Source organism: Anopheles moucheti, unplaced genomic scaffold (assembly GCF_943734755.1).
Source record: "Anopheles moucheti unplaced genomic scaffold, idAnoMoucSN_F20_07 scaffold_24_ctg1, whole genome shotgun sequence".
Taxonomy (NCBI): Eukaryota; Metazoa; Arthropoda; class Insecta; order Diptera; family Culicidae; genus Anopheles; species Anopheles moucheti.
This window is the reverse complement of record NW_026453616.1, coordinates 165,796-182,014: the sequence shown is the minus strand read 5'-3', so window position 1 is coordinate 182,014 and position 16,219 is coordinate 165,796. Positions and strand designations below refer to the sequence as shown.

At 41.1% G+C, this 16,219-nt stretch overlaps 1 protein-coding gene and 2 pseudogenes across 1 annotated transcript; 1 reads left to right on the top strand and 2 right to left on the bottom strand.

Annotated features, from left to right (window-relative positions):
* Positions 1-2,502: 2,502 nt before the first annotated feature.
* LOC128309218 (uncharacterized) lies at positions 2,503-3,655 on the top strand. The gene is made up of 3 exons (XM_053045599.1): positions 2,503-2,647; positions 3,126-3,312; positions 3,499-3,655. Exons 1-3 carry the CDS (start codon positions 2,503-2,505, stop codon positions 3,653-3,655), a joined length of 489 nt encoding a protein of 162 aa, XP_052901559.1.
* Positions 3,656-9,018: 5,363 nt separating this feature from the next.
* On the bottom strand, positions 9,019-10,011 carry LOC128309222 (uncharacterized; annotated as a pseudogene).
* A 563-nt stretch (positions 10,012-10,574) lies between these two features.
* LOC128309183 (uncharacterized) lies at positions 10,575-13,058 on the bottom strand (annotated as a pseudogene).
* Between the last annotated feature and the right edge of the window lie 3,161 nt (positions 13,059-16,219).

Below are 16,219 nucleotides of genomic sequence, written 5' to 3'. Positions count from 1 at the left end.
ACAAAGTAATACCCTGACGATGAAAGCAAATGATATAAATCTTCTTCCTAACATTACCTATCAATCTTACATGATTGGCTGCAACTTATAATAATCTTAAGTAATCTATACATTAGGATTAATTCCGCTCCGATACCGAATAAAAACCGATTGTACCGATTCTGTCTGTTGAAAGATTCCACTAAAATTCCTTCTCTGCTGAGAATTGCTGAGAAATATACAAAAAATGTGAATATGATTAAAAATTACACACAACTATAAAGAAAGAAGTAGTTTACCGGAAATAATACAGCAACGATCTTTTCATTATTCACGATCTTAGTTCCTGTGAAAGAGATGGAAAAGAGGAAAGAGCAGATATAGAATTATTTTCTTAAACATTTTCAGGGTTTAAACACTTATCTTAATTACTATCATCGTTGAGGATGACGATGCTTAAACGCGGATAGAGTGGACATCGCCAATATCGTCCAAATACTCCTTTCAGACATATTCTTCTTGTAGATCGCGGTTTGCACAAACATTTACACCTAAAGGAAACAACATACTAATTAGTGAATTGTTGAAAGACCAATAATAACACTTTAAAATAATTACCTTATGCAATTTGTAAAGTTGTTGATTGGTTACTAGATTCGGCTAAATTAAACAGATGAACCCACTCTTTTTAAAACTGCACCTTTAGAGCTTGTAAATAATAGCACCTTTATAAACTCTTAAAGAAACATTTATACGATTAACAGTTGTGCACTTTCTAGCTCAAAAAATGCAGGAAAAAACACTTTCTCGAAACTTTCATCTTCAAAACAATTAGGTCCGGCTAGTACTAATTTTTGGTATAGCTCACTGAAAATTTGTGCTAACATTACGATCATTTGATCGGGAAACGTTTTCTACCAAATCGGACGAACAATTACAACAACAAAATCGATATTTTTCACAAATTTTGTGATAATTATATCGCAACAATTCTTGCTCAGTCTAGAACCAAAACAAACCCGCAACTGATTGTCTCAGTTGTTCATACACACGCTACACATAGCCACACAAGGGGATCGTCCGTACAGCAAACAGCTCTACTCGCGTGAGCAAAATGTGGGGGTTGTCCACACACACGCAACACAAAACCACACAAGGTGATCATACCGAAGAGCAAACAGTTCCACTCGCCTGAGCAAAATGTGGATGCAGATCACACACACGCTATACATAGCCACACACGGCGATCATACCGTACAGCTAACAGTACAGATGATGTGAGCAAGATCGGATGCCGATGCAAAATCCGAGCTCAGTACGGTGTGATAAAACAGGTCTGCGATTGAGAGAGTGGATTCTTATCGCCTCATGAGAGCATTTTTCGTTTGGCAGTTTGCTCCCATATAAACATTATCGTCTCACCATGGCGGAGAGAAACAGAATGCGTTCTCACTATAGAACATACAGCCAGTCACAGCTGCTCAGTATGGAAACCTTCTGCTGTCATCACGCTCGCCATAGTGAGATGCTGTCAAATTGTCATTTGGGACGTGATTACCGCTTTGACAGATTGAATGAAATAGAAATGTAAACAAAGCCTGACCTGTGATTAAAGAGCATCTCCTCTGCTTAAAGTAATCCTTTTAGTTAAATCTGTGCAACAATCTTTCATTGGTGTTAATGTATTCAATCTGTGGTGTTTTTGAATACTCTGGTAAGTAAATAACGTGTGCATGTCGTACAATACTTGTGCCAATGTTGTTTCTTTGAGAACAGTGTTCTGTTTGGATCTTCCGCTAATAGGTGCAACATGGAAACCAAAAGAAGCCGTGCGACTGGTTCGGTGTACAAGATCCGTAATATTAGATTCATCTTCATCGTAACAATTATATGACGAATGTGTTGGAAGGACATTGCGACGCGGCCAAACACAGGATACGGTGAGTGATATCAACATTCGTTACAACTTGCCCATTAATTAAGGACATATTTTTCCAGACAACGCGCAACGATGGTTTTGTTGTTTTCTTCAGCTGTGCGCCATTATGGTTCAAAGAAGGGTGATCGGAAAGCGGATTCAAACGATACAATACCACAATATATCTACAGCGGAGATTAATACCACAATATATGGAGCAGCGAACAATTTAATAAGAGCAGATCAAATGCTTAAGATATTACTAGATTGTAGGTAGCATCAAATAATAAAATTAATATTATTTTTACAAACCCAATTGACAACTGGTCTAAAATAAACGCTATAATTGTAGAAAAAAATGCTCGACTCTGCTCGAGCCATACTCGAATCGCTCGAAACTGTATGTGTATGCGTGACCAACTGCTTTTCGAAACGTGAAATGTGCTTGTGTGTGTAATCCTCCGTGTAGCGACTTGGCAACCATGAGACGCTTCATCTATGTTTACATTTTCTATCGGCGCTACTGTCACAATTTCATTTTTCAACTGATTTCGGTCGTGTGTTTGAAATTTTACCAGCAAAGAAAAGCGATTAAATCTATCGAAATGTCTTCGCTGCCGTTGAAGAGAAGCCGCAAATTGACGAATCGGGCCAACAAGAAGCTGAAGGAGTTATTTTCTGAGCACCATCGCGAAGAAAGCCTGGATGCGGAAGTGCCGGGAACGAGCCGGTTGGTGCCTCAACATAGCGGTAAGTTTTTGCTTAATTATTTAGCTAATTTGGACACTTAGGATTGTTTGGTGTAATACAGTGTGTGAAATTCAGTGCAGTGACGAAATGGTGAAAGAATTCTCCTTCTTTGCCTTCGTATGTGTTGTGAAATTACACCCGGAGATCCCCAGGTAACGGCCGGCTGACCGGCTTGAGCATCCTACCGGTGTTTTCCGGCAGAACATTTTGTGTGAAAGTACGGTTCGATACGATTCGTGCGTTCGAAAGATTATTTGCGCACGATGAAATCTTTGAATTGCCCACTCTCACCGAAATAAAAAAGTGACTGAACGATGGGCGTTAATGTGAAAACATCGGGTCATGTTTGTACTGTTGCGTGTGCTTGTTATTGCTACGGTTTAGCAGAACAGAAACCTTGTTACGATTAGCCGTTAAGTTTTGTTAATATCATTATATTGCAATAAAGGATTACTAATAAACTCAATCCGTTTTACAGATTCAACGTCGCAGGGAGCCAATCAACACCAGGAGATAGAAGATTCGTCGCAGCCTGCAAACCCGGCCGTCACAAGCGAAATTAGTTTTAATCTTTCTGGTGGTGGTGTTCATGGGGATGCAGTTTTAGATGACTTAGATGATAGTTATAGCGTAGATCAAGAAGGTGGTGGAAATATTAGTTTAGATAGTAGTTTAGAAATTGTCGAAGAGGACGATTACGCGAGTAACCTTTCCTCTGATAGCGACAATGAAGATGTTGTTGGCGAATGTACGACTGCTCATAACTGTAGAAACCACCGCAATATTAGCGATTGTTTAAAAGATTGGGCAGTCGTACATAACCAACCACGTTCATCAATTAATGAAATTTTGGCTATTTTCAGACAATGGACCGACCTTCCGCTTCCCAAGGATTCACGTACGCTGTTAAAAACATCAACCACCATCAGCCAGGAGATACGAACCGTTGAAGGGGGAGAGTTTTGGTACAAAGGAATTGAGAATAAGCTCAACAGCTACTTCCAGTAAGTAAATATTTGCAATATGTTCAGCAATATTGTATTCCTAATCATGTGTCCATTATATTATATTTTAGGTCAACTGTTCCTCCAACGGACCAACTAACCATCATTTTGTCCACTGACGGGCTTCCCCTTCATAAAGGTGCACCAACACAGCTGTGGCCCATCCTAATGAAAGTGGTAGAGCTCCCCCAAGCCCCAATCATGATGATTTCGATGTTTTGCGGACCGGAAAAACCAACCAGCCTGCAAGTCTTTTTGAGGCCGTTGGTAGAAGAGCTGAATGCGATTCAACAGAGAGGATTGCAGCTCTGCGATAAAGTTGTGCAATTGAAGCTTCGCGCTATTGTTGCCGATTCTCCAGCACGAGCGTTCATTAAAGGTCTGTATGATACAAACAACATTTACAACATTTACAGTTCATTAACAAGCTAACTCATTGGGATTTGCAGCAACAACCAACTATAATGGATATCACGGCTGTATGAGGTGTACGTGTGTCGGCGAATATCATGCTCACCGAATGATTTTCGACACGGTTGGTGCTCCCCTACGGACGGATGCAGGATTTCGAGCGAGGGAATGTCCGGGTCATCATCAACTATGGCGCTCGCCCTTAGAAGACTTGCTGGGTTTCGACATGATCGAGAACGTGCCAACGAGCGATCGTCTGCATACATGCGATCTGGGAGTGACCCGTCGCCACCTATTATACTTAGTGGAAAATAAGTATTCCAATTTCGCTCCTTTGTCCTCTGCAGCAAAAATGTGGATATCGAAATTCCTTACCAACGTACAACTGCCCTCTGAGATTAATCGTAAACTTAGAGGGTTAAATGTGATACGTTTTTGGAAGGGTTCGGAATTTCGATCATATCTTCATTACGCCAGTGTAGTGCTGATGGAAGAGTTTTTAAGCGTGGAGGCATATAGTCACTTTTTGCTTTATTTTTGTGCAGTGACTATATTTTCTTCCACGTATCATCAAAGACATTGGGATCGTGCAGCTGATTTTTTGAACAGCTTTGTTCAGCAGTATGGGGAGATTTATGGCCGTGAGAACCTCACCAGCAACGTCCATAATCTCCAGCACATTGCTAAGGACGTTTTTAAATACGGACCGCTAGACGGTTTTTCTACGTATTGTTTTGAAAACCACCTGCAGGTGATTAAACGGTCGATTCGATCGGGCTTTCGGTGTGGGGTGCAAGCTGCAGCACGTTCAGAAGAACGGTCTGCATTGGGGATGGCAAGTGATAGTACGAATCGTCACTATCCACGTTTGACCACAAATGGGAAAGGCATTTTTTTGGCATCCGATTTTTCTCTACGTCCATTGCCTAGAGACGAATGGTTTTTGACAAAGGGTAACGGGGTTGTCAAATTTTTGAATGTCGTTCAAACAAATGACAATTTTACGATAGTGGGTAAACAATATGATTACAATTTGGATTTATTTTCATTTCTTTTCAGCGGGGATGATCCGGAGTCAATGTTTTCTTCTTCGGATATCCTTATATATAAAATACCAGATGATGTTACGACACAAAACGTAGAAGTGGATATAGCAGACATCAGATGCAAACTTGTTGCCGTTCATCCATCTGTTCAACCCAAATCAACAGTTTTTTTCCCTCTTTTGCATACACTTCGGTCCGAGTAAGTGAGTTCAATAATGTTAGTGATAATTTTTACTGAAGCATAAATTGTACTCTTTTTAGCTAACTCCAGCAAGACCGAAATGCGAGACGATCGTGCTTGACCGTGAGTAGTTAATAGATTATATCCAGAAAGGACCGTATACCAGATAAGTTAGTAAATTCAAATCATAATTGTATTTTGAGTAGTCAAAGCAATTGTGATTTATAAACTAGGAATGCAAGTTGAGGAATAGTCATAATGCACATAATGAATCATTAACAATTTTTTATTTATTTATTAACATTTTTTTCACGTTTGTGATAACACTTACTAGAGCTTTTAATCACTCCTTTGAAATTATTTGCGCTGCTTTGCGCATTGTTAAGTTTTGTTACGAAGAATTTTTTTACATCTTCCTCACCTACTACAAACCCGACATCCTCGCCTATGGCCTTAAATAGTCGCAAAACATTCCCTTTTTCATCTAATCTTATTTTCGGACCAGATATTCCCCCGCCTCGCCAGCTGCACTGCACAACAAATTTTTTATCAAATAGTATTTGAAACGCGCTATGCATTCGGCTCTTCACATCTGTTTCCGATTCCAACCTATCGACAAGAGTTTGAGGAATTTTTAGAAAATAAGTTTTTTCATGGAGCTGATCTTCAAAACATGTTAATTCTTCTTCAGATGTAATGAAAGGCAGAAATGATGGCGAGTGCTGTTCTTCTTCCATTACAGCTGTTCCATTAGGTCGATGGCTTCTATAATCCGTCAAATTCTTCACCTCGGCCCAAAGAAGCATCAACGATTTATTCATCACAGCTAGTTGGTCTGCCGTGTCTTTTCCTTGCTGAGAACGCACTGGAACTGGGTCCGGTGTTGCAGCAACGACAGTTGATGATGCTGTACTGCAGGAAGCGACTTTATATGATGTTGTAAGTATTGGCCGATAAAGTTTTCCTGGTTTTAAACGTAATTGATTCCCTGTTATTCCTACATTCTCAGGAAGGCAAGCTGTCGGTGGTGCTGAAGCGATGCTGGATGGTGTTATACTATATACAGGTAAACTTGAAGATGTTCGATGCTGGTTGTTACTGCATGGATTTTTAACTAAAGGTGTTGGGCGTTATATTTTTTCTGTTTTTGTGACTATGGGATATGCTTTTATCTGTTTTAGCTGTCGATGGTGATGTTGTTTGCTGGGAAGCTTTAACGGTAGATACTGGCGGGCAGGATTTAATTGTTAACTGTGGCAACCTAGCCGCCAACGCAAGAAGCGAGCAATCCGGTGCCTTAGATACCGATTCCCGAGACATTTTTTCCTGCAAGCGATTGAGAGTAGGTTAAAAATCACTTTCATATTGTACAAAATATCAATATTTTACATACCTTTACGTTTTAATTTCAGCTTCTGCACGCGATACTGGGTTTGGTTGGGAAGGAGGAAAACAAGGTACGAACACACCGGTGGACAATGCCAACCTGGACTGACGATGGCCTATGGACTATGCCGAACTACTCTGGACCAAGGGAAGAGGATAAGGAGGAAGATCCAAACCCTGGCAGTGTTATGCTGTATGAAGAAGATATCTTTGATGATGTTTGATGCTGGTTCGGGATTGGATGGATTTTTAACTACAGGTGTTGGTCGATAACCTTTTTTCTTTTTTATTTCAGAATTATAAGCTGCCGGTGGTGATGCTATTTGCTGCGAAAATCTATTCACAGTTAATCGGACTGGAATGATGATGGATTGCGCTGTTCTGGAAGTTGCTGGCTTGGAGATTTTAGCTGAAGTTTCCATCAAAGCTTTAAAGATAAATGTTAGTTAATACGGTATCTTAGTTATCATAAACAATAGATTAACTTTACCATTATTTTTTATAGGATTGAAGGATGACGGTTCTGCAGTAGCTTTGATACTGACGATACTGGCGGACAGGATTTATTCGTTAACTGTGCCAACCTAGCCGCCAACGCAAGAAGCGAACAATCCGGTGCCTGAGATACCGATTCCCGGGACATTTTTCCTACAAGCGAAAGAGAGTAGGTTAAAAATCACTTTCATGTTGTTAATTCACCATAATTTTACATACCTTTATGTTTTCCTTTCAGCAAAATGCTCGAACAAAATGGATACGATGATATCCCAACGAATAACAACTGGTTTTAGTAATAAAATGTAAAATATCACAAAGCGGTTTTTTTTGTTTATTTTACGATTTGTATTTGCGCTGTCAATGCGCCTTTGGCTTTTGACAGCTTGGATGACAATGGTAGCGCTAGAAGAACTGCATGAAAGCAAGCGTCGAACTGGTATAAACGTGCCTTAAACGTCTGCGGTTTAAGGCACGTTTAAGTCGCCACTTTAAGGCACCGAACGCTCGAAAAACGCTACAATTCTGCTATAAAATGTCAGTTGGGAATATTGTGCATCTATTAATCTTGTCCTAAATATTGTTTACTGCAATGCACAATAGATGGCGCTTTGGTAAAACGTCCCGCTCGATTTTCATCGAAAAGGCTCGAACGCGTCTTCCTTGCGAGCTCGAACAATGGCTCGAACGACGCTCGAACCGGACCTGTTCGAGCCTCGAACCAGTTCGAATTGTTTGTTGGGCACTATCTCACTTCCGAAATTACACACTTTACCGTTCGACCTTGGTTTGATGATTCGGGGACTGACGGTTGGTATTTCCGTGTATATATCCGTAAAGGGATCTTTAATTCAGTTCACTCGATCAAATTTTAGCTTAAGTTCGCGTCGTCGCAAGTTTCACGATCACGGTCGCCATGTAGTATGAATTTAGGCGAAGTTAAGAAAATTCCGTCCAAGTGTATGGCCTTTATTTTAGATCTATGATTTTTGCTTCTGCTTATTTTCGGGCAGAGTTTCCCCTTACACGGATATAAATTCTCATCCTCTCCGTTAATCCTTAACCGCTATTTATACCAAAATCCTACCTATCTAGTCCTAGCTAACATTATGTATTCCTAATTTTCTTATGCTTACTATTCTAAAGGCTATCCCTATCTTTATGTAACCTATCCTATTCTATCTTATTTCGTTATACAACTACCAATCACGCTCTTCTCTATTAAATACTAACAGACTAACAAATACAAACGAACCTATGTCTAACTATAATTATTTTACTATAATCTAACGTACGTACTATAATAAACGTAGTAAACTATAATCTAATATTCATCTACATAACTATCTATCTATCTACCTATCTATCTATCTATTTATCTATCTATCTACCTATCTATCTATCTATTTATCTATCTTTATTTAACGTAAATAGTGATTAGATAGGTTAATGCAAAAAGGAATTTAAATTCCATGTCCAATGGGGTTGGATAATCGAGGTGCCATCCATGCGGTTAAAAGGGTCGGCTACGAACTGGGCACCGATGTACCGGAATCGCGATGAAAGTGTCTGTAAATAAAACCATAACATTGAATTAGAATCTTTTAACCATTCCATGGAAGTATCATAACTTACCACCTGTTACCTCCCGTATTAAATAAGGCTGTTCACGCGGCCACAGAAAGTTCCTACAACATAAAACTATGAGCAAATTTAAAATTTAGCGTGAACAACCAATTGGAAATATTGTTATTAGTTTGTTAGTGTTTTAGTTGAAATAGTATGGATAAATTTGTAGGTAGTGATGGAGGAATTAATTAAAAAGTTAGTTAGTTAAAAGTTGAGTGATTAGTCAAGAATGAAAGTATGAAGAAGAGGAAGAAAGGCAATAGTATTGGGAGCAGGACGTGGAAGTGGTTGTGTGGAATTAGGATTAAGGCAGTGGGTAGGTAACCGGACTGCAACCAGCTTGCACCTGATTTCAGTCCATGGCACTTCCACCATTCGCGACGGAGCATTCTCTTGCACCTCATATATGTGCAGAGCAGCGGACGACAATGGAGGAAAAGCATTGTCGTCCGCTGATACGTTAAAATGCTCCGCCACTGACAAAAACCGGACTCCAACAACGGAGATGGGAAGCGCAGAAGATTTCTTTGCTTCTAAAAATTTAACAATGCCGTTGTCTTTGGTTAAAAACCATTGATCCTTAAAAGTTGGCATTAAGGCAAAATCGGCGGTCACGTGTACACCATCACCATTTACCTTTAATCTAGGATATTGTGGAGCAATTACGTTAACAGCCCGATCGACGCGTGCAAGTTCGTCTGATCGGGCTGCCACTTGCTGCGCACATTTGGTGCCCGAACGGACCCAGCGTTTAATCAATTGCAAATGATTTTCGAAGGGATACGCTGAGAACCCATCGAGCGGTCCATACAACGCAACCTCTCCATACACGTGTTGGAGATTGTGGATATTGCTCGTCAAGTAGGCACGACCATATATCGAACCAAACTCCTTCACGAATAAGCGAAGGAATTTGTCTGCCAGAGGCCAAAGGCGCTGGTGTGCCAATGAAGAAAATATTGTCACACCGCAGAAGTAGAGTAGTTAGTGACGATATGTGCGATAATTCATAAAGTCCTTCATGACCACAATACTAACATAATGTAGGAAGGACCGCAATTCCGTTCCCTTCCAAAAGGCGACGTGTTTTAGGTGCCGCATACGCCGATGCACCTCCGAAGGAAGCTGTATGCTTAACAAAAAACGCGATGCAATTACCTTCGTTCGAGTGGACCACTTTTCACAAACCCCTGGATAGTCTCCATCCAACATACCCCGCAAAATTATCCGGGTTCCACCCAATTCAATTAGGTGTAGACGATCGCTGGAGACAACACCTTTGATCATATCAAAATTGTCTAAATTTTCCAATGGTGATCGCCAAGACTTATGATGGTCCTTACACACTCGACTACGAAACCCTGCGTCCGTTCGCAGGGGAGCATCGACGGTATCAAAAATCATTTTTTTACGATCGCTTAAGTATTCGCCAACAGCAGAACACTTCATACAACCGTGATATCCGTTGTAGCTCGTTGTTGCTGTAAGTAAAAACGAAAAATTCATTAATAGTGTATCTTATTATTGCTCTATTATAAATAGTAAATTAAATTAGTAAAACATTTTAAAAATCTTACCCTTTAAAAGTGCTCGAGCTGGCGAATCAGCGATAAAAGCGCGAACTCCAAATTGCACCGTTTTATCGCCGATTACCAAGCCTTCCCGCTGAATCAGATTCAGCTCATCTATAAACGGCCGAAGAAACGAAATGATGCTTTCCGGCTTTGATGGACCACTAAATGTAGCAACCACCATCACCGGCAGCTTTGGCAACTCTACCACTCGCACGAGTATTGGCCAAAGCTGGGTTGGTCCACTATGGTGTAGTGGTAGCCCGTCGATTGACACGTCTAATGAAAAAGGTGTCACTTCGGGATTGACGTTCCTGTAATCAAATCATATACGAAAATGAGTTTTCTATGTTGTGTACAAATTGGATCATTAAATACTTACTGCAAATGCTGGGTCAGGACCGGCTTAAGACCGTACCAAAAATCACCACCAGGAATGGGAGTTATAATTTTCCCAACCCCAGTGGGTGTCTTTACAAGCGTCCGCGTATTTTTGGGAAGATTTAAATTCAGCTTCTTCCGTAGGATCGCCAGCATCATGTTGACCGTCGAACGGGGGAGCTGATGCGATACAGCAAAGTATCTCAGACAGTCAATTAAAGACATGTCATCGAATATGTCGAACGCATCGTCCCAACCGACTGCGTCTTCTTCAAAATCGGCACAGTCGTCCCCGTCCGAATACATGTCCACCTGGGCGGTATCTATACTAATGTTAGTAGTGTTATTGGATCCCCCACCATTATCGAAAATAGAATAATAAAAAAAATCAGTATGTTCCCCTCCTCCTTGGTCTGCGTTGTTCGTTCCTTGTCGTAGTCCTTCATTTGCTGCGCTGGTGCCAGATGTGGGTGATCCTGAGATTAAATCTTAAAAGAGAATATTAAATATTCAAACTCGTTACAACAATATGTAGTATAAAGTTGAAAATAGCATATGACAAAAACGCGTACGCTTGTTTTCATTCCGTTAATACTTGCACTCGCGATTACATTCTCCCGGAGTGGTAGGTAAGATTACATTAATTTTCTTTTACGTCGCGATCGTCGAGCAAATACACTATAAATATGTTTGCCCTTTTATTAACTAACACATAATTTCAATCGTTTTTCAATTAAGATGGCAAAGATCTTTGTCGCCGTTGCAGACTTTGGCTGTATTTTGTCGTTCTAATTCGTCCATATTCTTATAATGATGATATTTTTTCGTTTTGTGATAGAGCGTAGGTTTACGTTTTTCACTCGATTACATCCATATTTCTCTTATTGGAGCTTTTAATTTCGTTTGTAAATATTTATTAGAGTTGTACTACTGAAAACATTTACAATAGCAAATTAAATTATGGTATAACTGATTTTATGTAACTGACTATGCTCCATCTGACCGTTTTTCCATGATCAGCTTCCACTCTAAGGGGATTCAGAATATAGAATCCTATAGTTATTTTTGTGTTGTGTCTCCTGCGATTTTTATCATGGTCGATACGTTGTAAAGTGTGGAGTGATCATGATACGATTTTTAAATACTGCTAAAAAAAATACTACGATAATTTATTATAATAAACATAATAATTTATACATGGACTACGTGAAAGGCAACAAATAAATTAGGCTATTCTGGATACTAGATCACAAGTATATAGATTATGGAAGGATTATATACTCACGGATCATTTCCAACCGCTAACCAGTAACATAAAACCCATTATTTTTAAATTTAATCTATAAACTTTGTGACGAGTAACGTTACACAGTACAGATAACATAGCTTCCTTTTTCTATCTGAAACTATAACCTGTATGCCATTCCTGGGTTTTATTTCTGGATAGTCAGAGTGTTGCTTTGCACCAGCCACGTTTTGGATGAAATCCTTTTTCTTTCTGGTTAGTCAGAGTGTTGCTTCGCACCAGCCACGTTTTGGATGGAATCCTGGTTTTGGTATCCTGTATGACAAAGCTGCATCTGCAGGAACACCTGCGTAACATAGGTTTTTCATAGTGTCTGTTTTTGACCTAGCAGTACTTCTTCTTTTTTGTGGAACTACAATCTAGGTTGGCTTTGCCTTTTCGGGCATTTCTTGCAGTCTGCAAGCATCTCACTTATCTTGCAAGTAAACAGTATAGTCACAGTCCTGTGCACGGAGGTATTAACATGATGGATTTTGGTACCAGTCCTATGGTGTATAGACCGGCACCAATACCGTCCACTGCACCGGATTGCTCCAATATGCTCCAATTTGCATCTAGATTTTTTCTTCATGTTTAGACATTTTTAATAGAATTTGTAGCCACTTTGCTCTGACCCTATGTCGGTCTTGGCGTATCATGTCTATTGGTTAGCTATTTGTTTTTTATAACCTATAATCCATGTCCTAAAATCCTGTACAGAGGAAACGGACCAGTCAATATTTGAGTCACCACACTAAAAAAAATACACTCCGCAAAACCACAAACGAATTTGTTCACACTCATTCAGCTGCACTTCTTTTTTTACATGTACATGTATTGACATATATTCCACAGTAGCGAAATTATGCTAAATATGTTATTTTAACTCAATTTAGTATAACAAAATCACATACTCCAAACTTACCAATCTCCGGAAGGGGCATGAGGGTAAACGTTTCACTATTCCCTGTACGGCGGTGCCGCTCCTGGGCCTCCTCTAAATCCCGGTCCAGCTGGTACATCGCTTGGCGACATTTGGCATAAAAATGGCCATTCATTTTCGGCATTTTCTCATTAATCCGTCACTATCACTAAAATATAAGTAACGAAACCCTTTCTTATGTAATTACACTCACTAAATTTTATTATTTTAAATAATTATGAATATATAAATCACTTCATATTTTTTAACACTCGAACGTACCGACGCCTGCAAAACCTATGAAAAAGTTCTACTACAATCAATCCATTGTACTCGGTCAGCGCATTTCTGTACTAACACCATATTAATTTTGTTTCGTTATTTGGTTCGTTTTTGCGCGACTTGCTTCGATGTGATTAGCAAAAAACGAAGATGAGAAGAAACCTCATCGGTATTGCATCGTACGGTAAATTCGACATCAACACAAGCGCAAACGCGCTTAATTTCGTGTCCGTACAGCAAAAACCGAACGCAAACTTCGGGAAATGTCATATGGGTATCCACATCAATGCCAGGATTGGTGGCAGTGGTGATCAACGACATTACCATCTGCAGAGTATATGCTCCTCCAAGTTGGTCCGTTAGCCAGTTCGGTCAACTTTTGGATAATATTGTTTTGACTGTCTCAGGAGCTTCCAAAGTAATTGTCGCAGGTGATTTTAACGCTTGGTCTACAAGCTGGGCGAATAGAGTCGGCAACCGCGGTGAAGCACAGAAGAGGCGGGGTATACAAATACTCACCGCCTTTGCATGTCTCGACTTAGTTATTCTGAATGACCGGACATCACCAACGTTCGTAAGGCCAGACCGGTCATCAACAATAGACCTGACATTTGTGAGCCGAACCATGGCTCTAAACAATGGTTGGTGTGTGTTGTCCGATTTCATGTTTTCGGACCATCGGTCTATAGAGTTCAGCATAGATACATCTGCATTCGGGCATTCATCTAGTCAACTACAATTCAACAACAGACAGGGGTGGCAAACTGGCAGTTTCGATCGAGATTTGTTCTCCGTGGCGTCAGAAAGCCCGGAAAACCACCTGAGGATCCCGGCTCTAGTCGGCCCATTTGCCTAATTGATGGTCCTAGTAAGGGGCTCGAAATGCTTACTCTAAGTCGACTCAACAGGCACATTGAGGACACGAATGCGCTGTCAAACAACCAGTTTGGCTTTCGTAAAGGCTTCTCCACCATGGATGCAATTCAGAAGGTGGTTGAATTGGCCGCGCCAGCTAGAGCAAGACATTGTGGGTGTAATCGGTATTGTGCCATAGTAACATTGGATGTACGAAACGCATTTAATAATGCAAGCTGGCCAGCAATAGCAGACGCTCTCCAGAAGATAAATGTGTCCGAGTACCTCTACAACATTATTGGGGATTACTTCCGCGACCGAGTATTGATATATGATACGACTGAGGGCAGTGTGGAGCGCACCATAACCGCAGGAGTACCACAGGGCTCGGTCCTTGGACCGACCTTGTGGAATTTAATATAATCCGGTACGCTGATGACATTGTCGTAGTGGTTGTGGGGAGTAAAATCCCAGAGCTCGAACGCATCATCGAGCAAAGCATTAGTGTGATAGTGGATTGGATGCAGAGCGTAAGGCTACAACTTGCTCATCATAAAACGGAGTAGATGCTAATAAGCTCACATCGCAGTGCTCAGCTGTCTAGCATAAGAGTTGGTGGAACTATCATCCAGTCAACGCGCAGTGTGAAGTACTTAGGCCTAATCTTAGATGACCGACTGGAATACACACCGCACATTAAACATGTGATCGAGAGGGCAACGCGGGTGGCTACACGCCTCTCGGGCATGATGCCCAACCGGTTTGGTCCCAGGAGTAGCCGTCGACGGGTAGTAGCTTCGACGGTCACGGCAGGAATCAGGTATGGAGCCCCCATATGGGCAAATGCCCTACGATTCGAGTGTCGTCGTCAATGGTTGAGAAGATGTTACCGCATCTTGGCGCATCGTGTCATCAGCGCCTTCCAAACTGCTTCTCATGACGCAGCGTGTGTAGTGGCAGGTATGATCCCGCTGCACATACTGATTGGCGAAGATGCTCGTCCAGCGCCATGCCAGCGACGACGAACGACAGGCACAGACGGTAAAAAAGCGCGTTCGATAGAAAGAGAGACATCACTCAACATATGGCAGAGAGAATGGACTTCTGCAAAGCACGGCACGTGGACTAGGCAGTTGATTCCAGATATCAAGTCCTGGATTTCGCGTAAATTTGGCGAAGTAAACTTCTTTACTATCCAGATGTTTACCGGCCACGGTTTCTTCAACGAGTTTCGTCATCGTATGCAGTTCACCGAATCCGCCATGTGTCCAACATGCATTACGGCTGTAGAATCAGCAGAACATACATTGTTTAGTTGTGAGGACACCGCAAGATTTCGTGCACGCATCGAAAGAGCAGCTGGTGTGCCGGTCAGCCCTTCCAACTTTGTGGAGGCAATGTGCAACAGCAAAGAGGTGTGGTCCATTGTGAACGAAGCTAGCAGAGACATCATGACTCGGCTTCAACAACGTGCCATACGCGACGAACATCAACGTCGTCTCCGTTCGTCAACAGCTGCATCAAACGGCCCATCCTCATCTTACCCAAAGAGAACAATTAGACTTTCAACGGCCAAAATTAAAGAGTGCTCTTTCTAACCGCTGTTGCTCTCCTGCTTGCTCTCTCGCCGAATCGAAAGCTCGCTCGATGACTGAACGATATTCTCATGCTGTTCGCTTCTTCGGCGTCATGCGGTCTCGCTCGTGCTCATTATTGGATATTGCGCACACACATGTGCATTCTCTTCGTCAAATTTGCCGTGTGAAGGAGTACATTTTTGCACCGGTTTTTGATATGAGGAACTGGATGGTATTGCAAGCGCGCTAATGTTGTGATGAAAATCCAGCATGGCATGATATCGAGAAGAAGGGTTAATGTATATATTTTACTATTCCAAACATTTATGCTTGTAACACTAAACGGTGCCATTATTACAACGAGGTCATTATGGCAACGAACGGTACCGCCATGTATATCACAAAAGGATCGGTTGCTTTAAATTGAAGGATCTGTATTTTGCATCATCCGAAAAAACAAGACACTACACAAGCAACCAACTTCAGTGATTACATCGCAAGTGTTCAAACATTTTTATTTTATCAACTGGAGTGATTTGAACCGCAA

Excerpts from the sequence above, each read along its gene's own strand:
- LOC128309218 (XM_053045599.1), top strand. The coding sequence starts at position 2,503 with ATGTCTTCGCTGCCGTTGAAGAGAAGCCGCAAATTGACGAATCGGGCC. Across the intron at positions 2,648-3,125 it reads GTTGGTGCCTCAACATAGCG|ATTCAACGTCGCAGGGAGCC; the intron begins GTAAGTTTTTGC and ends TCCGTTTTACAG. Across the intron at positions 3,313-3,498 it reads GGTGGAAATATTAGTTTAGA|GGCTATTTTCAGACAATGGA; the intron begins TAGTAGTTTAGA and ends TAATGAAATTTT.